The following is a 27,115-nucleotide window of genomic DNA, read 5'->3' on the forward strand; positions in this document are numbered from 1 at the left end:
ACATTTCATACCATACAAGGCTGACAACAGAAATCCTGGCTCAGGGCGGCTTTTATTCCGCATTCTTCTTGATTACAGCTTTTGTAGTTCAAAGACTGCTGTCAGAACTTTGATGTGTGGAAACCTGCTGCGTTGTTGTGAATAACAGTGAATGCAGGTCGGTCCTGAACACCTATTAGTAAGCAGTGGGCAAAGGCTGCTTGTAAATAAGCAAATAAATGCCCCAAGGAATATTTTTCCCCTGAAAGATGCAACAATACGAGTTCACCCTTGTAATACTGGTTTGTAATGCAGGTCAATGGGATGGTTTTGTGGTTTTTTTTCCATTTCTGGGCCTTGCTGGCTGCTCCAGGGCCTGAGTTTCCCATGTGCCTGAGCAGAGGGCGCTGTGAGCCCAGCTTTCCTATCACATAAACATACATCTGTATGTAGGAATGTAGCTACAAGGCTTCGTTTATGCAAATAACTTCCAGCTTAAGCCTTTTGTGTAAGGGAATACCTAGAATCATAGAATAGTTAGGGTTGGAAAGGACCTTAAGATCATCTAGTTCCAACCCCTCTGCCATGGGCAGGGACACCTCACACTAAACCATGTCACCCAAGGCTGTGTCCAACCTGGCTTTTAATGCTGCCAGGGATGGAGCATTCACAGCTTCCCTGGGCAACCCATTCCAGTGAAGATACGTAGGTTGTGCCCGGGTGTAGCTTGTACTTCATGGTGGTGATCTCTTCAGGAGGTTACGTCCTCTCTGGTGGTGGTTAACAATTTTCTGTAGGTAAACCACTGGAAAAATGTGTTTGGAATAAGAAACCACTTGCTGTTTTGATGATTTGTTTTGACCATTAAAGTAAAAATCACATTAAAATCGGTAAAGAGCTGATGGGTTGGGCCTTGTCGCAGACTTGCGCACCCAAGAGCTAAGTCAAGGCTGTGACGAACACCCATGAGGCTTGACCACAGGAGAGCCTTCCTCGGGGCGGCAGGAAGTTGCCCCTGTGCTTCCTGTAGCTTCCCTGTAGCTGCTAACTCACATCGTCACAGCAGCTGCTGGAACACTTTTCTCCTAAGAGTGGGCAGAGTTCATGTGTAGTGCAGCCACGGGAGGATGTGGTGTGGTGTTCAGGATGCCTTGAATACAGCGGCTACAGTTGATGCCCCGTAAGTGGGATGGCTGGGTGCGATAAGAAACACACTTCTCGCCTGTCAAGCACGCGTGTGACCTCCGGGCACCAAAGCCTGGAGAAGGGAGAGAAGAGGAAAGGGCTGCCTTCGCACCCCACGGCGGCCTGAGGGCGCCCTACTTGCCCTCTGCCGGCAGGTAGCTGCGAGGGGGTCCCTAGATGCAGGATCCCTCCGCTGGGCGCTCGCCTGCAGGGACTCATCCCCTTGCGGCTTCAGGCCTCGGTCTAAAGCGGGTTTTCTGCTTCTGCCATTGTCAGGGTGGGGGCCGCGTACCAGGGTGAGCCGCGGCCAGGCTGTGTGGCACGGAGCGCGAAAAGCGCCCAGCTCCCTTCGATAGCTCAGCTGGTAGAGCGGAGGACTGTAGAGGCGCGTCCCGCGGCAATCCTTAGGTCGCTGGTTCGATTCCGGCTCGAAGGAGCGGCTCAGTTTTTGCGGCCGCTGTTTTTGTCCCCGCCCCTCCCGCGGCGCTGCCGCTGCGGTGGGCGCGCGGGGGCCCTAGCGCCGGGCCGCCACGGGCAGAACTCGCTCCCCCGTCATGCCTCGCCCCCACCGCCGCTGCCGCCCCGCCCGCTGCCCGCCCGCTGCCGGGCGCGAGGCCCCGCCTCCCCCCAGCCCGTGTCGCGTGCGGCGGCGGCGGCCAATGGGGCTGCAGTCCGCCTGCGCAGATTCAAACGGTGGCTTTGGAAGGAGGCTGGGCGCGAGATTCGGCGGCGCCGACAGATCCCGCCGCGAGCGGGGCAGCCCTGGGCGGCGGGCGCCGGCCAGTAGCGGGCGTGTGGGGCGGTGCTGGGCCGCGGAGCAGCGGCCCCGGGGTGTGAAGGCGCCGCCGAAGCCCTCGGAAGTTCTGACAGGAGTGGGAAGGCACAGCCGGGGGAGAAAGGGGGCTGCTGCGCGCTCCGTCCTGCGGAGCCATGCCTGACGCTCCGGGGGCCTGGCCAGGCCGGGGCTGAGGGCGACCGTCGCGGAGCTGGGGGTACCGCGAAGCTCCGCGGGGAGGAGGGGACCGTTGAGGGAGCCCTGTCCGCTTTGAGCCTTCCTGAGCAGCCAGTGCCCCTCTCCGCCCCGCCTGTTGTGAGAGAAGGAGCCCGGGCTGGGGCTCCGCGCCGCGCCCCGCTGCCGTGGCGGCCCCCCCTATGGTGCGCCCTGAGGATGGCGAAAAGACCGCGCAGGTGAGTGTGCCTGCGGGCCCGGCCCGGGAACCTCTGCTCGTTCTGCTCCCCCCAGACCCCCCTGGGCAGCCGCTGCCTTCCACGCCGCCGCCCCGCGCCCAGGTACCCCCCCGCGCCCCGGGATCCCTGCCAGGTGCCGCCGCCGTCCCGCCCTGCCCCTGCCGCCCCCCACCCCCCCCCGCTGGGCTGTGCTGGCGCTGCTCTCGGCTTCCTTCCACCTCCTTGGGCTTGGCTGTCACTGCCCTCCTCCCTCTCTCTGCCCTCCAGTCCCTGTTTTGCCCAGCGTCCGCACAGGTCTTCCCTCTGCGAGCACCAGCTCCCGTGTATAGCCCTTGCCTCTCGCCGCTGTGCTTTCTCTCAGACCATTTTTGTGTAGCTTGCCTAGACAACTCCTTGGCTTTGCTTTTCGGCGATCACTGAGCCTGTAAATAACGACTACGTCTTCTCTGCAATAGCTTTTCCTGCTGGTTTCTTTCCTCCTGCTGGACTAATACTTCTTGTTTTCCTCCTGCCGAGTGGCTTTGGCGCATCCCTGATACAGCGTTTAGGGCTGTTAAGTTAACGTTCAGGCCTGCTGATTTTTCCAATGTCTTAAATGCACCCACTTTCTCTGATTTGGAATATTCTTTGGCTGAAGATTTCGTCTTGGCCTGAAATTTCCCTGAGAGGTAATGCGTTCCACAAGAGCTTCAGCAGCAGCCCCAGATGGTTTTAATACTTTTGTTTTACTGATATGAAAATTGGTATGTCTTTACTTTATATTCAGAAGGTGGGTCTTGGAGAACTGTTTCGTTGCTGTAGTTATTCTTGTCCTAAATGGAAAATCTGTATCTGGAAGGTGATAAAGAAATGCAAAGGAAGGGTTAGGTTTGAGAAAGAAAAGGATGCTCAAGTATTAACAGTATGTGAGTTACATGTGGTGTTTGGGGTTTACTGTAACTGCATACTTCCCACGGAATTGGTGCTTTCAAAGTTGCAGGTATTAAAACGGCTTCTGCATTTTCTTGTGACGTGAAAAGAGTTCACAAGTGAATCTTCTGCAAAACTGCAACTAAACCAAGAAAGCAATGCTTGGGGGGGTCTAGTTGTGCAAGGAGCAAAGATTCATCAAGGGGCTTTGCTTGCAGAGGTGGACTGCTGGAGCTGTCTATACATAGTTATCTGCAAGAATCAGCTTGGAGAGACAATGTTTCTTGTTACTCCTAATCTGCTTTTTTTTTTTTTTAGTTTAATCTGTGGTATTGCAAGCAATAATTTCATTTTTGCGAAGCTTTAGCTAGTGTTATCTCTGATGGCTGTTGAGTGCTTAGATGTCATAGTTGAAAATACAAGTGGTTGTGGATAGGAGAGGAGCACAGGGTTAGAGATCAGTAGTCCTAGATGAATGACCTATCAGTGTGTGATGATAGTATCCCCAAAAGTAATTTATGGTAGTTACGAGTTTATATAAAAGTGGTTTCAAGATTATTAATCTATGTGTGGAGTCTGGTGGAGTGCACCAAATGGAATGAAGTCTGATTTTTTTAAACTGCTGTTGGGTTTGCATTTGGAAGCCTATTTTTTTTTCCTTTAATGGTTCTCAACTCAGAATGGCAAAGATGGCTAGCACAAAACTCATGAAATACTTAGTTTATTGTTGCAGATTTCTTACTTGATGAAATTTGGTGGCTGTCATCCACTTGCATGCAGTATTCATAACTGCAAAGAATTGTCAGATCAAGTATTAGAACCGTATGTGTTTGCAAACCTTCCTTTTTAATAAAAACCTGAGGTTAATAGTCACAACCATTCATGTTTATTTAATTGTAAACAAGACTGAAGGCTAAAGGATTGTTCATGTGGAATCAAGGTTGGTGAGGTTACAGCCCACTCAGCTGGCCCTTGCCCATGACGAGCATGGAGGCAGTGGTATGTGTGTCAGTTTGGCTGTGGGGCATGCATGCCAATGGAGAATTCCAGGTGCAGGGTTTTACCTGCTGCTGCTGCAGGGACCCCACATCGTCTAGTATTGGTGGTTTCATCAGCGTTGCTGCCATGTACACCGGGCCCTTCCTCTTTTTCAAATCCCCATGACTTCATGTAACTGAAAACTGTTCTTGAACTAGTTTGTGCAGTGGGTGAGGAGATCATGTTGACAAAGCCTTAACCACAAGGCCAAATTTTAGTTATAAATAAACGATATGGCGTGCGTGGTGTGAAATAGGATTATAATACCAAGGTGTGCTCTTTATAATACCAAGATACACTCCTGACAGTTTGTTGAGAACCTGTGGATAAGAGATCAATAAAAAAGAGGTGGGAAGGGGAAGAGAAAACTTTGTAACTTGCGAGTTTAAATCCTATTTTCTAAAGTCCTAAGCCACTTAATGCAAAACTCTTACAATCATTTTGTTTGCAGCTTGTTTTTTGTAAGTACTGTGAAGAACTTGCTGTTGACCGTTCAGCAAACTGACTGCCTTGTGTTCTGCTGGCTCCACAAAGTTTTAATATGTTTACATGTTACTACTTCCACTGCATCATGAAGCTAAGTAGGGCAAATCCAGATGTGGTGTAGGATGTAGAAGCAATGTTAAATACACTGGGTCTGAAAGAGCTGGGTACATACTATCCTGTAGTAATATTTTTAGCTAAGTAATGGTCTCCTTGAAAGACCATGTGTTTGTGTTAGCCTCAGGGAACATACTCCCTTCATGGAAAATAACAAACATACATAGAAGGTTGTGGGCGAACTGCATGTTCTGGAAAATAATGCAGAAATCTGCCACCTAATCTGTTCTTAGGACACCAACACAGGTTAATTCCATTACTGAGGAAGGATTTTTTTTACCTTTGGTTGAAAAGCTGAAGTAATTTTAAGGCTAAGCAGAACTAGTAAATTTAGTTTTGAACATGACTTTACGATATTTATGTTGTGCTCTATATTGGTAATAAAATAGAGAAAAAATAAGATCGCAGTGTGAAACTGTTTTTAAGTAAAGCTATGTATCTGGATGGCAGTCCCGTCTATCTAACGTGAGTTTAAGTGATATTTCCATGAAACATTTCCCCGTGCTGGTTTTGTTATCAAGGCTGTGAAGTATGCATTTCTCCAGTAGATGGAGTGTGATCTACGTGGAGCCGCAGAGGTTACCTGGCTTCTTGCCCCTCTGGCTCTTAAAAAGGCTCAGCACTGATACATACGGTGCTTATTTCTTCCTGGAATATTTCTGACTTCGAAGATCTGTATCTAATTTCTGTAACACTGAGGCAACGCTTTTATTCAAGGCAGGAGCCCGCTTAAAATCTTAGGTTGACTCAAAATTATTTGACAGCCTTGTTGTGTTTGTTGTTTGAGTTAAGGAGGTGGAACATGAATACATTTTGCAGACTAGCAAACCACTTGCTTTTATAAGCTCAGTTGTGAAAAAGATTCGTAAATGTGTCATAAAAACATGATATTAAACAAGAGCTTTTGCTTCAAATGTGAGTCTTGACTTGGAATGAATTACCTGTCCATATCCTGGTATGTGGCCTGGAAATTAAAATTGGGATCCTTGGACATGATGAATATAGGCTGCTGCTGAAGGCAGATCTTACTTTCATGCAAAGTCCATATGTTGTTTTAGAACAGTATGTGCAGATTGGAAAAAAGCTATAAGTAGTTAGAGAAAACAAGTTATTCAGAGGTATTTTAAACTCTTATCTACATCCTTCTGTTGTACTCTGCAGTGAGGAAGATGATGACCTGCAATATTTGGATCATGACTATGAAGTACCACAGCAAAAAGGTTTGAAGAAGATATGTAACAGGGTGAAATGGACACGTGATGAGGTATTACTTTTTTTTTTTTTTTTTTTTTTAGTTTTATTTCTACATGATACTGGTAGCACACAAAATATGTTATTAGTTAGCGCCATGTGGGAACAGCATGTAACATTTATTGGCTGAGGTTATGTCTTAACAGGATGAAAGACTAAAGAAGCTGGTGGAACAAAATGGTACAGATGATTGGGCTTTCATTGCTAGTCATCTACAGGTAAGTTGAATCTCTTTCTGTTAGGTTCTCTTTCAATATTTGCTTACTTTGGTCATATGTTCAGTTTGAAAATGAGGTGAAATAGAAATCAGAAATGCATAATAGTAAAAAATATTTTAAGGGATGCGTGTAAATTGGACTTGAGAGCTAGCTCAGGCTTTGGAGAATTTTATTAGCTCAGTTTGGGGCTCAAGTGATGGTCTGAAACGATCAAAATAATTGGTGCCTTCCATCCACACTTGTGATTTGCTTTCCTTTTGCAATATATTCCTCTTTCCTATTGGTTGCATCACTTGTGGTTACATTCACAGTTCACAGGTTGCTTCTGAGGCAGTTAGGAGTGTGGGTTGCATCTGACAGATGACTTGCAAGGAGCAAAATCAATTTTTTAAACACCTTAGGAAAAGGGTGGGTTGTTTTGTTTTGGGATTGCTTTTTTTTTTTTTTGGTAGTTCTTGTTTCGCCTTTTTTACAGTGATGTCTTCTCTAAGATATGTAAGTCTTTCCACCTGATGATAACTTCAGTTTCTGTTAATGGAACCTTAGTGTGTTCCTTGGAAATTTCCTACTGACACTTAAAATTTCTTGTTCTGTTCCAATGGTCAGGTGAAATGAGTAAAAGAGCTGTTGATTCAAACATGAAATGACTCCTCAGCTGTATGAGCTGTCCTGGTAGAAAACACAACTAGAATAGATGACGTTTATTTCTCTGATTAAATGCTATAAAGTGCCTACTGTAAAAACATGGCTAGAATCTAAGGCTGAAATCACTAGCTAGAAGTGGCATTGAATATATTCAAATATTAGAGAAAAAAATTACACCCCCCCACCTTTGTGGTTATTATAATACTGACCAGAATGATATGGTTGTATGAAATTCTTGTGTAAGTAGGTAAAAATAGACTTCTAACTGCTGAACAACTGTAACTTTGCATTGTTCTCATTGTTTTTGTGCAACTGTGGTACTTCTGATATTTATTTCTTTTTCCCCCAGGTGGCAAAGCATAGATATCAGGGAATGAACTCAAAGCCTCTAAATTTAAGGGGTGCATATGCAAATCAGTGTTCCTTACATTATCCACTTCCAGAAAGCAGTGAGATAAGTGAATGGCAGAGGAGAAAGATAATATTAAAAAGCCTTTATATTAAACCGATGAAAAGTACAATGTTTGGTGATACTGATCTGCAGGTGTATTATGCAGTTGTGGTTAGCAGATCTAACAGTTTAGTAAAAGTTCTCCAGCTGAAAACAAATGCTTTTGGAGACAGAAAGTTATTATTCCGCCAGGTCCAAGTAAGGTTCTAAAAAAGGCTCTCCAGCTATCATGGGAAACATGCATGGAGGATCAGGTTGCCCACTGCAGAATCATTGATGTTGGAAGGAACCTTACAAGATCATAGAGTCTGAGCCCCCTGCTCAAACAAGGTCAGCTAGAACAGGCTGATCGGGACAGTGTCCAGCTGGGTTTTGAATATCTCCATGGATGGAGACTCCACAGCCTCTCTGGCAACCTACTGCAGTGTTCACATTACAAAGCTAAATAATAGAAAATAGCATAATTAACACTTACCTTGTTACTGGTGGCCTTTTGCTAGGAAACCCAGTCTTGAGTTACTCATATGTAAAGGCTATTTCACTACTGAACCCTATTTCACTACTGGGCTGGGCACAAGTAAACCTTCCCTCTGTTCCACCTCCAGAAGTGAAGATGGCTTAAATGTGACTCTTGGGAGCGAGTGCAGCTTGCGTTCTCTTTCAGTTTACTGGGGCTAAGGCAGAACTGAAATGATTTTATTGTTTCATCCCATCATTTGTTTTGCTTTTCTCCCTCAAATATGTTATAATTTCACAAGTGTCTGGAAGGTGTAAATGCTAAAAGGCCCCAATTTCAAAACTAACCCTAACCTTTAAGCAAAAATAGGAACAGCTATCCTATACTGGGTTTGTCTTTTACAGCTTGTCTCCACCAGGAAATGATGATGTTTTATAATAAACTCTAGTATGCTTTTAATCATGCAGTGTCTACTTGTGATTCACATGAAGGTACTGTGATCAATGTTATTTTAGATGTAACAGTGTTTTGGGTGTGTTTTTCTTGTCTCGCAGATTGCTTCTTTTTTAACTTCAACTTAGCCTGGTAAGGCTTTTACTTGTTAGACAAGCCCAGCAAAACCTTGAAATTTGTACTTGCTATCCAGCAGCTTGCACTGAAGAGAGTAAATCATCATGTCCCAGTGTTACAAAAGGTGTAATAGTATGCTGTGCTGGGGCAGGCTCTTCTTACCTGCATATTTCTAAGAATTGGACCAACCCAGAGAGTCTTGAACTTTTCTAGAAACAGTTTTGAGAAGGCCAAGTGAAACCTTACTTCTCTTTCATAACTGGGAACAATATTGCAAAAGATCCCGAGAGAAGCTACAGAAAAGCACTATCTGTCCTGAGCAGAAAAAGCAATGTTGTTTAATTAGTATGTGTTAGCTAAACTCAATATATTTCTCTTTCCCTAACACTCTAGGAAAAAGCTGAAAATATATACATTTGAGACTTAAAAAAGTCTATTCTTTTATTTGAAATAATTTCCTTTAAAAATTTCTTATATAAGTTGTATATAATGTCAAAAGCATGCCAGTCACATGAAGTTCAGTGGAGATGTGGAGTAATGAGGATAAAAATTCTAAGTTTTTCTTTAAAGAAGAGTAAGTTCTCAATTTGCTTATCAATCAATTAAGATCACCGAAATAATTAGATTAGATCTTTGTGCAAGGCTGTTTTTTCTGGAGAAAAGCTTTTATAAGCAAATGGAAGAAGAAATAATAGGGGAGAATTTATCTATTAGAATAAAGGTCTGAATAAGTCTCTCAATTTGAAATAAGGTAATAATTCTGGATAGCTGATATTTACAGTTTTATGTATGCAAGTGTTTAACAACTGCACTGGTCTTCTAAAACTATTTCAGAATCGTTCAGATTTTCAGTGCCAGCATCGATGGCAGAGGGTCCTAAACCCAGAATTGATTAAAGGTCCATGGACTAAAGAAGAAGATCAGAGGGTAATAAAAACTGATTGTTACTGTACTCCTTTGCTGTAATGAAATTGGCATATGACTGCTAAGAATGTGTACTTTTTCTTAGGTTTCATTCCAACAAAGATGATGTGTGATGCACCTTGTGATATAGATAATTACATTAGATAATACAGAATATAATTAATTATATTATGCTGTGTGAGGAGGAAAAAATAATGCAGCTGCTCTTAAGTAGATGGAATGTCTGGTCTGCTCAAGCATTTAATTTCCCTTTGTGCAGATTGCTAGTTTAAACCAAATAGAGAAGATACCTTTACAGCACTGAAGAGCAAAAGTCTCACATCTTTTGTTCCGTAGATCCACCAGACTTAAAGGGGTTGGGAATAAGGGTGATTATTTCATACTCTACTCTTAAAGAAGCTAGCAATGGTGATTTAGACTCCTTTTGCCTGCCTCTGTTAATCCACACTTTTTTGCCTGCAAAATCTGGACTGGCCTTTATGGAGGTGCACATACAGCTTTCTCATACAGTATTTCAAATTGTCTGCTTAATTTCTACGGTTTAAAACTGTCTTAAGATGTCCAAAGATAGCATTCGTCAATTTATGAATATAGTCTTCTTAATCTATTTTTACAGTTCTTGTTAGCCGTTTAAGGAAAAGCTTCTAATGTGTAAAAAAAAAAAAAAAAAAAAAAAAACCAACAAAAAAACAAACCCCCAAAAACCCAACATGTAGAAATGGGAAGGAGGAAATGGGAAGGAGGTTGGGAGTAGAGGTGTGGGTTTTTTCCTCATGTATATGTGTGTGTTGAAAAAAGTCAAACCAGGTATCTTTACCAGCTTCTTTTTTGGTCTTTCATAATGTCAACTTATGCAATGGGTGACAGAAAGGAAAATTCCAAATTGGTGTTTTCATTAGTATATACTTAGATTCTAAACACAGTGAATTTGGAGTTAAATAATTTTTTTATATCTTAAAAGATTATTTTTAAAATCCTAAATCGCTGTCTGCCTCCTTAGGCCTAGTATTTTATCAAGTTGCAGATTATAAATCATACTCCAAAATATGAGTTTATCAGTATTCTCAGTCTTTACTTGGGAAAATTAGGTTTTGAAATTGTAATGTGCTTTCATCTGTGTTCCAGGTTATTGAATTAGTTCAGAAGTATGGTCCAAAGCGCTGGTCTCTAATTGCAAAACACCTGAAAGGAAGAATAGGCAAGCAGTGCAGAGAGAGATGGCATAACCATCTCAATCCTGAGGTAAAAAAGTCATCATGGACAGAAGAAGAGGACAGAATAATCTATGAAGCTCACAGGCGTTTGGGAAACCGATGGGCTGAAATAGCAAAACTTCTTCCTGGAAGGTGCTTTTCAACTCTGTTTGTGTTAAATATTGGAATATGGAAAACTGTCACACTACTCTTTGCAGTGTTATTTATTAGTTAGAAGTTTATGTCACAACATCTTTATCTTGATAGATGCTGATATTTTTTTTTTAAATCTTTTGCATTTGATTCTGTATCCTTAATAAGCCACAGAACCAATAAAAAGGCCTCTCACATGTTTCTTCAGAAATCTTCCTGGTCACAGAAAAAACTGTAGTGGAGCTGCAGAGAGTAACTGCAAGTAATAGTGGAAGAATGCCTTAATGTCCTATGACATAATGTCAAAGTGCCTTCATTGATATGCATTTTGGGGTGACTTTCTTTTAGATTTAAGATCAGAAATTATTTTTTTGTGGAATATTTCTTGTTAAACGGGACACTTGAAAAAGAAAATCCTTGTAACCTTCAAAAGTCTAGTGAAGAAAAGACTTCACTTAGGAGTCATGCATCGCAAAGCTAGCTGGTTACCACCTAGGCTTTTAATTATATGCATTGTTCTCTTTATCTTTGTTTCAGGTGTGAGACTGCCAACTTACATGCTTGTGGAAAACAAACTTTCGGTGTTTCAATGGAATAAATTTTTTACCTTGTACTGTTAATTAAAACTCAATGTTCAGCTGTCCCTCTCTGAATTCAGTCTGTATGTTCAGGAGGTGATTGTAGGGGTGCCTAAGGAATGTCTGAACTTGCCGTGGTGAGAGAGAATGAGTATTTAGAGGTGCATGTTTAAAAATGTGACATTTTCATTAAATACACATACATGAATCACAGGAAATCCTTTGGAGGAATAGGAAGGGAATTGATTGCATCTTAACAGAATTTTGGAGAGGAAGGATGAGTTTCTAAGGACAGAGGCATTACTAATTCACTAACTTATTTGTTGAAAAGAAATCCAAGATGAGACTGTCAACTAAAGATTGGATCCTAGACCCAGAAGATTAGTAGAGAGTCTTAAGATTAGGGTGAAAAAAGGGAATTCTACTTGGAGTTGAGCTTGAGTGAATACAGGTCTTAAAGTAATTTTTATTTCTGTGTACTTCTCTCCAAGGCTAGTATTTAAGACTGTAATGCATTCATACTCTACTCTTGCCTTAATGCTTGTTTAGTGTTAAAGGTGATTTCAGCCTGCTTTTCAAACTGCAGGCATTTTCTTTCTGGGGGGAGTGACAGTGGGCACTGGTCTTCTGCCATGCCTGCTGTTCTCCATACATGCTCAAGGGCACCAAGAGGTAGTGAGATGTTCTTCTACAAAGCTGCACATTAAACATGAAGCAGGGTGTAATTTTTTTTTTAATTATTTTTTTTTAGAAGAGAGGTCTTCCAGTGGACTGTGTTAACTACAGTGCCCTTATTATACTGAGTGATTGTCTTAGCTTCATGTTCTGCAGATTTGTAGCAGAGGGTAAATAATGTAGTGACAAAGAACACATGGTTAGTCCAGGCATCCAAGATAAAAGGCTCTCACCTGTGATAATAGCCAGAACCAAGGCTTTCTCTTTTGCTACTGTCAATTTTCTGCAGACTTGAAGTTCAGTAGAAGGAAGTGTGAGTAGCTTTCTAGTAATTATGCCAAAACCCCACAGGTAATGAAACTTTCAGTCCAAGCTGCTGGAGCTTTCTGTATTTGTGGCTTCAGATTAACCTACTGTACAAGCCCCATAAATTATGCCATATTATAAACTTCAGGATATGGAAACCAGTCACTGTTGTACATTTTCATTTTAGGACTGATAATTCGATTAAAAATCACTGGAATTCAACAATGCGAAGAAAGGTGGAACAGGAAGGGTATTTACAAGAAAGTATAAAGTCTGAAAGCGATAGCTCATCCAAACTTCAGCCCCAGCAATGTCTGACTATGGAGCACATGCACACTCAGAATCAATTTTACGTACCTGTTCAGACACATGTAAGTTCAAAATGCAGAATAATTAGTATTTTCCAGTTTCAAATGATTTATTTGGTTTGGAACAAGAAACAAATCTGAAAGAATAAAGACTGTTGAGCATTTTTGTGCTATAGTAACTTAGGATTTGTAAACCATAATAAATAGTTTATATACAGTAGAGATAATTTTATATCCTTTTTCAGGGATTGTGAAATGATTTATGTCTTTTTAGATTCCAGCATACCAGTATGCCTCACCAGAAGGCAGCTGTCTAGAGTATACTTCAGCTTCTTCCAACGTAGTTGAGGTAATGTGTTCACACACGTTGTAAAATGAAGAGAATATACTCCTTGAAGTCCTCTCTAAACTGAGGAGTATAACTAATTTTGAAACTCATGGCATATCTTCACTTCCCTATATTTACAGCAATAGTAGAAAGTTTTAAGAAGTTTAAAAACAAACCAATCAACCAAAAAAATTAGTTAATTTTCTGATAGTAGTGGTAGGATTGCTTGTGTAGACAGTCTGCCAAAAATTCTGATTTGAAACACTTTTTTGCGCAGTTAATGAGGATAGATAACTCAGAATTCTAAAAAGCACATGAAAACATAACCCATCTACCAAGATGCCAATGTTGTTCCTTCTATTAAAGACAGAACTGAGTGACTTTGGGTTAAAAAACATTATAGCACACTGAGCATTTACAGATCATATTAGCAACCTGTTAAATTATTAGCTTGTATACCACTTGAACATCAGATCCATCCCCTGGTAATTGCTGGAGTTTTCCACTTGCAAGTGGCTACTGTACTACAAAATATGATACTGCTTGAACAGTTCTGTTCCCACGTTATGTGGATTTCTGTTAAAACTGAGCTGTGTTATAATGTCAAATATTTACAGTGGACAGTTTGGGGGAAAACAGTAATGGCTTCTTTCTTAATTTTTTCAGCAGTCATTTATTGATGATGATCCTGATAAAGAAAAGAAAATAAAGGAACTTGAATTGCTACTTATGTCAGTAGAGAGTGAAATCAGAAGAAAACGAGCATCTTCTGTAAGGATTGCAAATATCTATAAATATTTGAATATACTTTACTGAGGTTAATCCTCATCAATTTAGTAATGGATGTTTGGTTTTGTGTAGTGTTTTTTCACCTAACGTTCTAAAAACAAACCTGTGGCTGTTGGGTTGTAAAACAAAATCTGTATATTAGAATGGAGTCTGATTATTTTTAGTGTGGTTTATAAACTGTGAAAACAGTAGAAATACAACCTACAGTTTGGCAGTTGTTCCTAAGACCCAAGATTTTTATCTTCTTAAGAGAATCATGTTTGTTGATATCACCACTGTTTGGTTTTATGGGTCAGCAATGTTGATCATCTACTCAACAGGGAAATATGAAAAATACGTAAGTTTTGTTCTATTTGATTTCAAAACATGCTGTAGATTATATTTTTATCAAACTTATGTGTGAGTGCTTGCAATGCTGAATATCCACATTTGGATATGACATGTATGAATTTGCGCTGTACAAAATTTACATGTACTTTAGTAGAGTTAGGGAACTTGCAGATGACAGGCACTTTCTTCTTCAGGAACAGAGGGCTGTGCACACCATCAGACACCTAATCAACCCAACAGTATTGATCACTAATTTAGATTACAGGTGAACTTCTAGTTTTATGTGGTGGAGCTATTCCTCGCATTCCCTTGAAACAGTTCAGCATTCTGCTTATCTAGAGGAATCTGCTTCTAAATTTTCAGTGAAACTTGAAATCAGTTTCTTAGTACTAAACAGTTTACTAAAATGGGATAACCATTTAGAAGTAATCTGTCAATGCAGAATCTGCGTAAAAAAAAATACCAGCTCAAGCAAGAAGTATTTCGCATTCTAGAAACACTTTCTAATCTTAAAATGCACCTGTGTTCTGTAGTGAAGGCACCTTTGTAATATACTGATGTTCAGGAGCACAGGAAGCTTGCATCAGAGGTGGCTTCCAATACAACCCATAATTATCTAAGGTATAAGCGTGTATGCGATAAGAATGAGAGGTAAGATAAAGATCTTAAAATCTTAAAGCAATTTGAGAATGTTGAGTATGTTAATGTAAGGAGAATACTAACTGCATTAATGCAAGCAGATAACCAGTATTTGAAAAAGCAAAAATTAATGGTTATGTTTAGCCTTCCTGCGTGCTGCCTTTTTTCCCCTCCCTGTGGTCACATAATTGACTCTTTCCAAATTCTCAAGTTGAATAAAATTAACATGTTTCTTCATGTTTTTTAGCAAGCTGGAAACTTGCCGTGTTGGTCTGGAAGTTTCATCATGGAAGATTGTGTATCTAATACACTAAATAGCCTTGGGGAGCAAACAAGTGATTTCTACAGCATAGATGAGACCCAGGGCACATCTGTTCAGCAGAATTCACCACCAAAGTATTCGGCTGTGGAAGCAAATACAGTGTTACCTTCTCTACAGACCATTCCAGAATTTGAAGAGACACTAGAGCTTATTGAATCTGTGAGTCTGTATTTATTAAAACAAAAAAATTAAAAAAATTAGGAACATAAGCTTTAACAACATGTAAAAAGTATAAATACTCTTTAAATTACCTCATTTTGTACTGGTCTGTAGTTTCGCCCATACTGAGTGACTTGTTTTAAAAGAATTTTATTTTAAAATATTCAGTGTTTTAGGATTGTGTGAAAGATGAAAGGAGGATAATTCAGTATAAGGCTTCTGGAGGTAGAGAGATGTTAGGTTGGCTTGGACATTGTGCAGTAATCTTGGATAAGCATGCTAGTGTTCTGGTGTTTTGCACCTTGCCTCCTAGGATCCCGTAGTGTGGAGCGATGTTGCCAGTTTTGAGCTTTCAAAGGCTGTTGTGTCTCCTGTCAAGCAAGCTCCACTAAAAATAATGCAGACTCAGCACAATGAAGGGGCTGCCGAGTGCCAGTATGATGTCAGCGTTGTGCTTGATGACAAAAAACAAAGTAGCATCAGTAGCGAGGAAGAAGCAGTTTTTCCAGCAACTCCAAACATACCTAAATTCAGCACCCCACCTACTATCCTAAGAAAGAAAAAGAGATTGCGTGTTGGGCAGTCACCGGTTAATGAGCTGAATGATGGCTTGTGTAATGATGTCATCAATGTTGCACTAAAGCATACACCAGTGAAAACACTACCATTTTCTCCGTCACAGGTGAGTTTATGTTTAATATGGCTAAACATGAAGGCTGTAGTGGGTAGATTATAAATCACAAGTACTTTCTTCCCTAGTTATATACTGTAGCCTAAACAAATATGTCAAAAAACTTCTTAAAACATCTGCATAAGGGTAGATACATTAAAAAGAAATTGTTAGATTACCCATTTCCTCTGTTTTGAAGACTAACTGGGTGGGGGGGGAAAGGGTTGTGATGACTTATGTCTCAGTTCACACTTTCTCATGCAAATTATTGTTGCTAGAGACCTGTGTCTCTGTTGACCTAATTAAGTAATAAGGATTTTAAGGAGAAAATCAAGGTTTTGGCGATAAGCATAGCAAATGTCTTAGAGTATAAGTCAAGAAGAATTTATTGGGATTTTTCAGATTTTTTTTTTTTTTTTTACTGCTCATTACAGTGGTGAAGTTTTGCCCTTTTTGGTTGCTTAGGGTTTTTTTTTCCTTTCTTGTGGTTAGTTTTTCAACACTTGTTCTGGAAATGAACAGTTTAACCTTGAAAATCCTGCATTTACATCGACTCCAATCTGTGGGCAGAAGGTTCTTATTACGACTCCTCTTCACAAGGAAATGACACCAAAAGATCAAAAAGAAAATGTGGGGTAAGATTACTGCATTAAACATCCAGTGGTGTTGCTCAAATGAAACCACATTTTTCTAAACATTGAAAAGATAGTCCACCTATACTGTGAAAACCGCTATACCTACCTATACTTTAAACCCCCTAACACTTCAATACTTGTGTACAAACTGGCTTCCTGTTTTTAGCTTAAAACAGGAAGCTACTTCTACTTAGTTAAAATGTCTCCTTTTTTAAGATGCTGAACAAAATCCAGTTAAAGTTATTTATACCTGGGGTAATGCTATGGTGGTGTTAATACTTTCAGATTCACAATGTTGCTCTCTGTTCTGTAAATTAAGTCATTTTAAACTGTTTCTTAGATTCTACATTACTATTGATAAAGTAAAATATTAAAGATCATGTTTGAACACTTCTATGTTTGAATAGTTTTAGAACTCCCACAATTAGAAGATCTCTTCTGGGTTCAACACCAAGGACGCCAACTCCTTTTAAAAATGCTTTGGCTGCTCAGGAAAAAAAGTATGGTCCACTCAAACTTACGGTATGCGATGACATTGTTTATTTTCTTCTTTGTTGAAGTTTAAATGCCCTCTTGTTTTTGAATTATTGTAAGCCTGGTCTTAGAAAGCATTTTCCAGCAATGCTGTTGTTTCAGCGACATTCCAGTTATCTTAGAGAACAGCTAGAATGTGATTCAAAAATGTTTCAGATTTTGTGTTAGACTATATCCTTCAGCCTAGTATGGAGTGTTGTCTTTTTGAATGGTATTCGGCACATACAATGATTTGCCCCATAGTCAAATAGTAATAATAATTTTGAACACAAAGTAATCTTGAACACACTGGTTCTGCATTTCTGAGTTGTTTTAAATTTGTGTAGCCTTGCTAACACTACCTCTTACAAGGTGGAAACATTATTGGCTGAGATTTTAATTTTAATACTTTAGCATTCTGTTTTGGTTTTGTTTGAGGGTTTTGTGTTTTTTTTTTTCCAAATCAAAATTGTGAGAGAGTGAATGGGTGCGAGTCCTCCAACTGGGTAATTTAATAAGAGCAGATTGGTGCAGATGAATGTGACTGACCTTGCTATTTTACGCAACTTTCACGTTTGCCTTGAAAAACTACACTACCTTTGAGTCCTCTGGACTACGTAAGAACTGAGTTGTTTTATGGGTTAGGTTCTTTCACAGTGGTAGGACTGAAACGAGGTGTTTATCACAGCATTCTAGTATTCTGAGAACCTTTTTGATGAGAAGATGTTTGGAAGTGTTTTATCCTTCCTAGGGTCTTACTTGAATAACATCTACAGTTTTCTTCATCCTAACCCCCAAAATCTTAATATAGCAATTCATGGTTTCTCTGATTCTTCTGGCTGTCACAGAAGGTTTTTTGTTTGTTTTTTTTTTTTTCTTGTTGACTATAGATTATGTTACTTTGTTTGTTTGTTCCAAATGAATTCAGTTTTCGCTCTCTTCCCAGCCTAGGTAAGGTAGGTTAATGCGTAATAACTTTTGGAATTCAGTAGACATATGCTTTTCAAATTCTGAAAAAATTCCAGCCAATGTATATTGACTACTTCTTTTTTTGCAAACACAGAAGGTAGCTCAGACTTTGCCACAGGGCTTGGCACCATCTGTGTTACCCTATAGATTCTCACTATGCAAATGGAGTGGTTTGGCATTCCTGTTTCTGTCTGCTATTAACCTCCTGTTCAAAATCAAATTTTGAGGGCTTAAGGGAATTCTTCTCCTGTTGGTACACAAAGGGGCCATCTGTATGGCTTCTGTGAGATTCTGTACTATACTTAGGAATATCAATGTCTTATTCAAAGATTTGTGTTGAAATTGGTATATATTCCTTTCTCTACAACAGTAATACTTTTATAGTACAGTTTTTTAGTACGTTGGTATGCATGTATATGTACATATATATGTTTAGTATATATCAAGTGATTTTATCCCTTTTGTCAGTTGGTAAACATTGCTAATAAATGCAAACAAGTAGTTTGCATGCCTTCTTCAATGCTGCCTTGCATTTTTTGAGGCACCGTGTATGTGTTTTATCTGGCTAGAAATAATGTGGCGTAAGATGAAGTAAAAACTCCTCAGAGCCTTGAAATGTTGATCTGTAGTTGTTAACTACAATAGCTTAAATCCTTTTATCTGTTGCTGTATTTTGCAAGATGTCTTTTATGGCCTACATGAGCTGAAAGTAGAATGTAGTAAAAACTAGTAGCTAACAGACTTGCTGTGTTTTCTCTTCCAATTTTAATTAACTTAGTCACAACCACTTGCCTTCTTGGAGGAAGACATTAGGGAAGTTTTGAAAGAAGAAACTGGAACAGACATATTTCTCAAGGAGGAAGATGACACTGTGTATAAAAGCTGCAAACAGGAGGTAACATTACCATAATAATTTCATGTAGGAAATAGCTGCTTTTAAATAATATTTTACAATTTTTCTCTTCAAACTGTTTATTGCAGCACAACTCTTCTAAAAAAGTCAGAAAATCACTGGTCCTAGATCCATGGGAAAAGGAAGAGGTTGGTGCCCAGCTCTTCATAGAAGATAATAGTCTAGGTGTGCAGGTAAGTATTCAGCTACTGAAGAGCATCACTGGCAGCCATATTAATATAGAACTGGGTGTCTTTCATTCTATTGACTAAAATAAAGTGTTTGGATTGAGGCTACAAAATCACCTTCAGTTTCAAGTGCTACTTGAAGTACTTAAGCAATACTTAAACACTGGGCTTGCATTCATGCATAAACTCCTCCTTTCAGGCCTCTACAGCAGGACTGGTAAAGTAATGTGGATGCTTTTCAGATTTGCTGTTACAGCAAAGCTGCTTCCATGCTGGTTACTTATAAACTTTAGCATATATGGCACTCTGAAGCTCTGTAATACACCAGGAAAATGGCATTTACCCCTGTGTTTTTCATGCTTGATAGTCTGGCAGACATTTTCTGAAGATACCTACTTGCACAGTAGGCAGCCTGTTTTTCCTTTTCCTGCTTCACATAGTAGGGGAATACTTTAAGAAATACCAAGCACGTAGAAGATGATGTTTGTGGGCTTCCTCTGCCTGAAAGGAATTTGAATAATTCTGCCTCAATAACCAAGACATCAAGAGTTCAGAACTGGGGCTGGTTTGGTCCCTCATTCCTTTAAAAAGCAGCCCAATATTTTCCCAGTTGACTGATTAAATAGATGAATCTTTAGTCTTGTAGTTTATAGGAAAGCTTTATTCTACTAGTTCTTAATATATGTATGTATTTAATTCTGAAAGAGTAAATGTCTGTGACTCTTGATCAGTTATAATGCTATATGCAAGAGGTAGGAGCCAAAGTCCTTAAAAAGAAGAGGTGCTTAAGTCATACCCCTTTCTGATTATTGTAGCTGGTTTTCTAAATTCCCGTCTTAAATGCTTCATAAACTCCGCCAAACCTAGGTGTCTGCTTGCTGGGTGTTAGGTGCCCTGCCACCTAGTGGAAATTCCCTGCTTTCCCCAAGAACTTCCCTGTACTGGGAGGAGCAGTGCTGCTGCAGGCATTCAAACCAGAAATGTAACTCTCCGTGTTCGCTTACTGTCTTGTTATGACATGGTATACTGTGCATCACTGGTGTTCAGGTTACTGAGGCTGAACCAAAATACACTATGATGTTGTGATATACTAAAGGCAGTGGACTGGGAAAAAAATACTTTTCTTCCACATCAATGAGGGATTCAGGTGCTACAGAAACATTCTATCTTAGCAAGAAAGATAGTGTCAGTATCTGATTTTAAGCATGAAAAACAGACCAATCCTTAAGTAGAAATTGTGTGTCCATGTGATAATAAGTTAGGAGTGAGGTCTGAGGTAGAATAAATATGTAAAAGTATTTTAATGCAGTTTGAGGGTGGTTTTGTGGGTGAACAAGTGCATATGCCGCTGTTATTCTCATCTAATTTTGCTCTCGTAACATTGCCTATACCTTTCTTCTGCTTTGGTGTAATGAAGCTGAATTAATTTCTTTTTATTTACATAAATATTATCAGCATATAAAGCACTTCTGGCATGATCATTCCAGTGCTTATTTCAGTACTTAAAGCAGTTCCTCCTCTTGATACTCCTCCTCCTGATACGTGATCTTAATTTTTTTTTTTTAACTCCAGTCTCCTTGTGCTCACTTTCACAAAGGTAATACTAGAAATGAATGACAAGCTTCTTTCTTTAAAACTGTTCTTTAATTACCACTTTATCAAGTCTTGTTCTTAACAAAGTATAATCAGCTGTATTCTGGCTTTACATGCAAGAAGCTGTCTACTCAGTACTGCCTAAATCTTGCTAGCAGGTACTTGTTCTACTGTGCTCAGTATTGACTCAATATATACCAGACTACTTATTCACACAATGTACTTTTTCTTTTCAGATTCTTTCCTAGAGTCTTTCTGATAGTATTTGCTTTGCTTACCTTTTGGCTTCTCTGATCACAGCAGTTGAAGACTTTGTTTGTTTGTTTGTTCTGTTTTTGTTATTAAGTACTGATTATTGTTCCTGTTTCCTACCCTGTTTTCTGTCAATAGTCAGAAAATGCATATACCACATCTTTATTAACAGTACCATTGTTGGAAATACATGACAACAAATGTAACCTGACACCAGAAAACCAGGATACAAATCCAGCAAACAAAGCAAATGCAGTAATTAAGAGGAAAATGAATGCATGTGCTTCAAAAAATGTCAAAGTGGAAAAAGCTTTTCAGGTCTGGATGCAAAGAATTCTGATAGTTTTGTTCTCAGCTTAACAAAGACTTTTGTTTTGTTTCTGTCTTGTACTAATGCCTAGAATTGTTCAATTCAGTGACCTAGTTTTGATCAGTGTTTCCATGATCCTTATTTCTTGTAAGTTGGTCATTTGTCCACAAAGTGTTAATTCATAGCTAAGATCTTTAAATACAACCCTGATATTTCACTGAGTCGCCTCTCAGGTTTAAATGTGGGGGAAACCAATAAGGATAGGATAGACCTACAAACCAAGTTTCAGTACCGAAGTCCAGCAGCAGGAAAACTTGACTCAGTGCAAACCAATCCGCTATAGCATCTAAGTTCCTCAAATGTGGCTGGTGCTTACTTCATAATAAACTCTGTGGGATTCATTAAGTGGAGTTCATCCACAGGTTCTGTTTGGTAACTGTTATTGTAATGTGCCTATTCTTGTACTTCTATTTTCTGTACTGTTAAAACTGGAACCTGTTTTTCACCTGTGTCTTGGCCACCAGGTTTAGGAGGAGATTCTCTTTGAGCTGACTTGGTACCTGTTCCATTTTTTCCCATAGGAAGTTAACACATACAATTTTTGCGTCTCCTCGGAATATCTATAGCTCTGTATTGATTAAAAAACCTCAAACAACAACAGCAAAACAAAAGGCAGGGCCCCTGGAGCCTTGTCTTCCATGTCCCACTTAACTGCTTTAATGATGATGTGTTTTTAAGTACAGGGGCAACAATGTTACTTTCTGATCCTTTCTTATGAGAAGAAAGAACAAACCTCCATTTAATCGTGGTATTTCAGAAAAGGAATTAACTGCTGGGAATTACAGCAAAGATGAATACATCTATCTGTCCCAGACCTATGGTCTTCCAGTACTTAAAAGGGGAGCTTAGTCATACTATATTCACAAATATTCACATTGAACCATCTTTCTGGTTTTGCTCTTTCCCTTGAGAAATTTCCTCTCAATCTAATGGCCTCTCTAACCATGAGTCCTTTCTGTGAATCGATTCCTGCTAAATTTCTAGAGAAACTCAAATGAACAATTTTCTCTGTGCATCTATACATGGAACTCATCCTTTGGATCAATTTCTAGTTCAATGAGGAAGGGAGAGAATATTGCATTCTTCATTATGCTACAATCTGCTGGTGTCATGTCCAGTTTAGAGCTGCTACAAATCAGCTTGAGATTCAATGAGTCATGCAATTGTGCATGAGAGTTTGCCTCATGGAAGGGGCAGGACTAGTGGCTTGGTTATTCTTTCATTCATCATTTCTAGTCCTAGTTCCTTTGCCATTTCTAATATATTCCCAAAGCATCCAACCATTCTGCCACAGCTGCCGTTTTGATTCAGTGAGGTCCTTCACAGTATTCTTTTCTGGCTGCCAAACCATTTTGCCTTCCTTGGTGTCTCCAGACAGCTGTCAATAACGTATTTTTCTGCCTGTTGAACTGAGCACATTTAAAGGGGAAGATATCCAAAGAGAAGATGACTTAATTAACTAACTTCCCTTTTATGTATCAATTGTTGAACTAGTCTCATTTCAAGAGTGTTTTTCATTTCGTGTGTTAGAACTTAAAGTGTAACACAGATGCCATGTTGGGGAGTTGGATTAAAAGGGTGGAGAGGAAGCTCTGTCACAGGTTTTAGGTCTTGTCTTGTAGAACTGAATCCTCCTCAGTAAAATACAATACTACTAGGCCATGACAATTTATTATTACTCTGAAAAGTTGTATAAGAATTGCTCAAGTATTTTAGTGGAAAGTATCTTTTAAACTGAATTTTATTTTATGCAGTCAAATTGTGAATGGGAAGCAGTTGTTTATGGAAAAACAGAAGACCAGCTTATCGTGACTGAGCAAGCAAGAAGATACCTGAGCACTTACACAGCTACCAACAGCACTTCAAGGGCTCTGATACTGTGATGGTCACTGCAACTGCCAGCCATCTCTTTCCACTGAAACTGACATAATGGTGAAGGTGATTCTAGCACAGTACTTGTGAATTAAGACTTTCCTTTGAGACAGTCTTGCCAAGGGAAACCTTTAAGCTACCTTAAAGCTTCCTTTCTTCTTTTGGCTGGCAAAGAACAGACATGAAGTTCTCATATTTTCTACGAAGGGATAGTACAACCAGTTCTGCAATGAATTTCTTGAGTATTAAAAAAGTAACACCCTAAAGTATGATAAAGAATGGTAAAATACATTGCAGTACTGACTACACACAGTTTTTAGGTAAATTTTCATATTTATTCTGACTTGCATTGCTTTTTTCTGTTAGTGCATTTTCAATATAGACTAGGTTTATAGGTTGTTACTGGTTTTCAAGTGAGCAACATACATGACTGAATGTGCTTTTGCTTATGTAGCATTTTCATAGTATATAAAGAAACACAATGAAAAGGAGTATAAAGGAAGGATAGAAAGTTGCACTACTAATTTTTTTGGTATGCTGCAAAACAATGAAATTAACTACAGTGTTAAATATATTTATTTGCAAATGGTACTAGAAGTAGGCAGAGGGGGGTGAATTAGGTTTTAGTGTAAAGCATCAGTATTTTCTTCATAAATCTCAAAATGAGATGATTGTTGAATGTATTGTACAGTATGTAGGAGCAGGGAAAATTTTGTAAATTGGAAAGGAGTCTGTTTTTATAATTTATTTTCATTTTAAAGCTTAAATGTAGATATTTATATGTATGCAGGTTGTCTAGAAGCCAATGTTGTTTCCTGTTAAAACAGCTAAAATTCAAAAAAGGACAAGTTTAAAGTATGGCATAGCGGAAGAATTACAGTGGTGAAGTGTACAAATCTATACTGTATGTTACATCTACATAAAGATTGCACTATAACCCTTAAATCATGTTGGTCTACAAAATAATTACAAGGTATACCTGTATTATACAGCAACTATTCATGTACCTTGTTTAAATATACTTAGAAAGGAATGGTGACCCAGGAGTACTTCATCCTGCATAGGAGCTAAAACCTAATGCATTTTAAATATATATTAAAAAAAAAAAAGAAAAAAAAAAAGAACTTGGCACCTTGGATCTCAGAACAATTGTATCTGCACTTAAGTTTGACCATTATATACTTACTGTATGTTTGAAGAGCAAAGAGAACATTCTTTTATTTATAGAAAATCTTTGTCCTTATTTAAAGGTATACAGGTCACAACAGTTGCTTTAGTTGCCTATTTTAGGTATTTGCACTTATTTTGTCTTCTTTTGTTTTTGAAGGAATGTTTTGGTTTGCTTTTGTTGTAGAGATTTATATGTAGTTAATTTTGAGCAAGTTATAATGGTGTGCTATCAACAAATACTGACAGGTAAATAGACTTGTACACTGTAGTTTTAGTTATTTATAATTCAAACACTCTTCCTCTCCACTCCCGGGTGTGCTGCTACAGATAGTGGCAGAATCGGCTTGCTGCTATGAGAGATGGAAAGAGCGAGCATCATATGCACTGTATGTAAAATTACAAAAATGATGTCAGGTTCTCTAGTTAACTTTATGAGACCAACCAGTACTATGCAGGGTGTGGAAAGTATTCCTATCGCTTTAATATCGAAGATGGCAGAGAATAATTTATTAAGGGAGAATTTTAATATGGGATGAGTGGTACAAGGAAGGTAATGGGTTATTAACTTTTTTAAACATCTCAAAGGTTATACAATCCTCATTTTTGGGAGCTTTTTGATATTAAATATTTGCCTGGCTATGACAGTAGTAGGCGTAAACATTTTTAGCAGTTTTAAATTTACATCAAAATTTTAAGGGGGGGGGAATTCTGTGTAAGAAAGAGATCAGAAAATACCCATCATGCCAGGATTACGCCTCGCCTAAGAAGACTGAGAGGAGGCAATTGGAATTCTTGGCAGTCTTAGATTTCGGTGTGCATTACCAGAATGGATTTAACAGCAACATTTAATACTGGAGACAGCACTTAATTCACAAAAAATGAAATAAGTAATTAAAAGAGAGTGAATATCTAGAATCTGGATGATATATTTCACTAGAAGTAGTATCACCAAAATTGCCTATACCAAGTTTAAGCATAGATTTATGGTAAGTAGTATTAATTTGTGTTGGTATTGGTTGGATCATTCAGTTAACTCCTACTTTGTTGCTTTAGCAGGAAGGTTTTAATCTTTCATGTCAGGCATCTTTTATTACTTTTTGAATGTTGTGTGCATTTGCATTTCTTTCAGTTTATAAGTAGATTGTACGTGCAGCAGCCAAACTTGCATGAAACCTAAATACATATTACTCCATATTTTTGTTTTAAGGTTTGACATAATGTGCAACAAATGCCTTGTTTATCCTAGTTTTGTTGTACTACAAACTTTTCTTTTATGTAAGAGAATCTCACATACAATACAGACCACATTAACATCAGAAATAAAGCATCTATGTACCAGGTTACTGTAAGTGCCTTTTATTTGAGAACTGAAACACTTGGTGCTTGTTAAATTAACATGTATGTGTATGTGCATGTCAAACTGCAGGTGTAAGCTGTGCAGGATGATTCCCCTCCTCCCCCAGCTAGTACTAACAAACATGTATTACTCTGAATTAGTGTTCCACTGTGACTCTTACTTTGCTAGAAACATGGGCATTCAGTAGATAATGTAGACTCATAGAATCTATTGCCTCTCTTGGTTTTGTGACAAAATATAAATGGCAAACAATTATTATAAGATAATTTGCTGAAGGAATAGCACAAGAGAGACTAACACAAGCCAGTTCCTCACTAATATGTCCTGGTAGTTTGTTTTATCTAGTTTTAAGCTGTACAAGCAAACTGGGTGTTACTGGGGCTTTACTGGGGTTGGGGCTGTCGCAGCCAGGCCACTGTATGAGTATCTTGCAGACCTGCTCATGTTTGCATGTGTGAGGTTTTCCATTGCTTGCACAAGCAAGGTGGGCCAGCTGTAAAGCATTTATCCTGGTCATGGCTGGCTGCTGACATCTAAAATCGAGGCAAAGTGCAGGCAGATGAAAGTGAAGTCTAATGATGTGACTAGTTCATTTTTCCATGTCAACTTTGCTCAGTGAAAGCAGGCAGAGCAGAGGGACAGCCAGTAAGGCAAACTTGAAAGGAACTACAACCCTCAGTTTGGGTATATGAAGACTCTGGAAGCTTTACTCGTAGGCCTGGCTTTTAGTTGAAAAAAAATGGTTTTTAAGGAATTGCTTGATGAGATGAAGTCCAGTTCCTACCATCATTATTCTGGCTTTACATGAAAATAACTACTGGAGTTGTACCAAACTAAAACTGATGTGAAGAGCAGGTTGAATGGAACTTCTAGTGGAAGGTGTCTCTGCCCATGGTAAGGGGGCTTGGAACTAGATGATCTTTAGGGTCTCTTCCAACCTAAACCATTCTGTGATTCTATGTTGATTCTATATATAATCTTACATTTTTGTGTATGGTAAAAATCCAAATGCTCATACTCACTGTATTCTACCTTAATGATTATGAAGAAACCTCAGTAGAGCAGCTTCTGTTTGCATCTGGAGTAAGAGATGTGTAATATGGCATTTCTCAGTATCAGTCTGTGTTGGTGTATTGGTTTTCTCTTTCAATTTCATTTTTCTTCTGCTTCACTACTGTGTGTGTGTTTTGTGAGGAACAGAATGGAAAGGAGTCCTCTGACGGTGCCTGCTGTTGGACTGGGTCACCCCAGTGGTACAGTTGTTACTGCAAAGGGAAGTTTGTCTGCCTGCTACTATCTTTCAGAGAAATTTGTGTTTCTTTGGGTTTGTTTTTAAAGACTCCTCTGGATTATTTAACTGACTTGTGTTTTCCTGTGTTGCTGCAACCTCTGATTACAGAGAAGATGGATGTTAATGGCCTTAGCGCAAGTAAGATGGG

At 39.2% G+C, this 27,115-nt stretch overlaps 1 protein-coding gene, 1 long non-coding RNA gene and 1 other non-coding gene across 5 annotated transcripts; all 3 read left to right on the forward strand.

Annotated features, from left to right (window-relative positions):
• The first annotated feature begins 1,510 nt into the window (after nt 1-1,510).
• Nucleotides 1,511-1,600, forward strand: TRNAY-GUA (transfer RNA tyrosine (anticodon GUA)). The gene is given in 2 exon segments: nt 1,511-1,547; nt 1,565-1,600. It is a non-coding gene; the product is annotated as a tRNA-Tyr (tRNA).
• A 384-nt stretch (nt 1,601-1,984) lies between these two features.
• Nucleotides 1,985-25,662, forward strand: MYBL1 (MYB proto-oncogene like 1). 3 transcript variants are annotated; one of them, XM_062633266.1, is made up of 16 exons: nt 1,985-2,352; nt 6,061-6,163; nt 6,297-6,368; nt 9,326-9,418; nt 10,541-10,761; nt 12,508-12,691; nt 12,903-12,977; nt 13,623-13,727; nt 14,962-15,195; nt 15,509-15,877; nt 16,358-16,500; nt 16,908-17,022; nt 18,761-18,877; nt 18,964-19,068; nt 21,046-21,225; nt 23,032-25,662. In XM_062633266.1, exons 1-16 carry the CDS (start codon nt 2,333-2,335, stop codon nt 23,158-23,160), a joined length of 2,265 nt encoding a protein of 754 aa, XP_062489250.1. In that variant the 5' UTR covers nt 1,985-2,332; the 3' UTR covers nt 23,161-25,662. The 3 variants fall into 3 exon arrangements, with proteins under 3 accessions (XP_062489250.1, XP_062489248.1, XP_062489249.1); XM_062633264.1 differs by having other exon boundaries at nt 2,193-2,352; nt 13,626-13,727; XM_062633265.1 differs by lacking the exon at nt 21,046-21,225 and having other exon boundaries at nt 2,193-2,352.
• LOC134171233 (uncharacterized) lies at nt 21,245-21,877 on the forward strand. The gene is made up of 2 exons (XR_009967551.1): nt 21,245-21,644; nt 21,742-21,877. It is a non-coding gene; the product is annotated as an uncharacterized LOC134171233 (long non-coding RNA).
• Nucleotides 25,663-27,115: the final 1,453 nt, after the last annotated feature.

Source organism: Pezoporus occidentalis, unplaced genomic scaffold (genome assembly GCF_034315485.1).
Source record: "Pezoporus occidentalis ecotype Australia unplaced genomic scaffold, CSIRO_AGI_Poc_V1 ctg4, whole genome shotgun sequence".
Taxonomy (NCBI): Eukaryota; Metazoa; Chordata; class Aves; order Psittaciformes; family Psittacidae; genus Pezoporus; species Pezoporus occidentalis.

Excerpts from the sequence above, each read along its gene's own strand:
- MYBL1 (XM_062633266.1), top strand. The coding sequence starts at position 2,333 with ATGGCGAAAAGACCGCGCAG. Across the intron at positions 9,419-10,540 it reads CTAAAGAAGAAGATCAGAGG|GTTATTGAATTAGTTCAGAA; the intron begins GTAATAAAAACT and ends TCTGTGTTCCAG. Across the intron at positions 18,878-18,963 it reads ATAAAAGCTGCAAACAGGAG|CACAACTCTTCTAAAAAAGT; the intron begins GTAACATTACCA and ends TGTTTATTGCAG.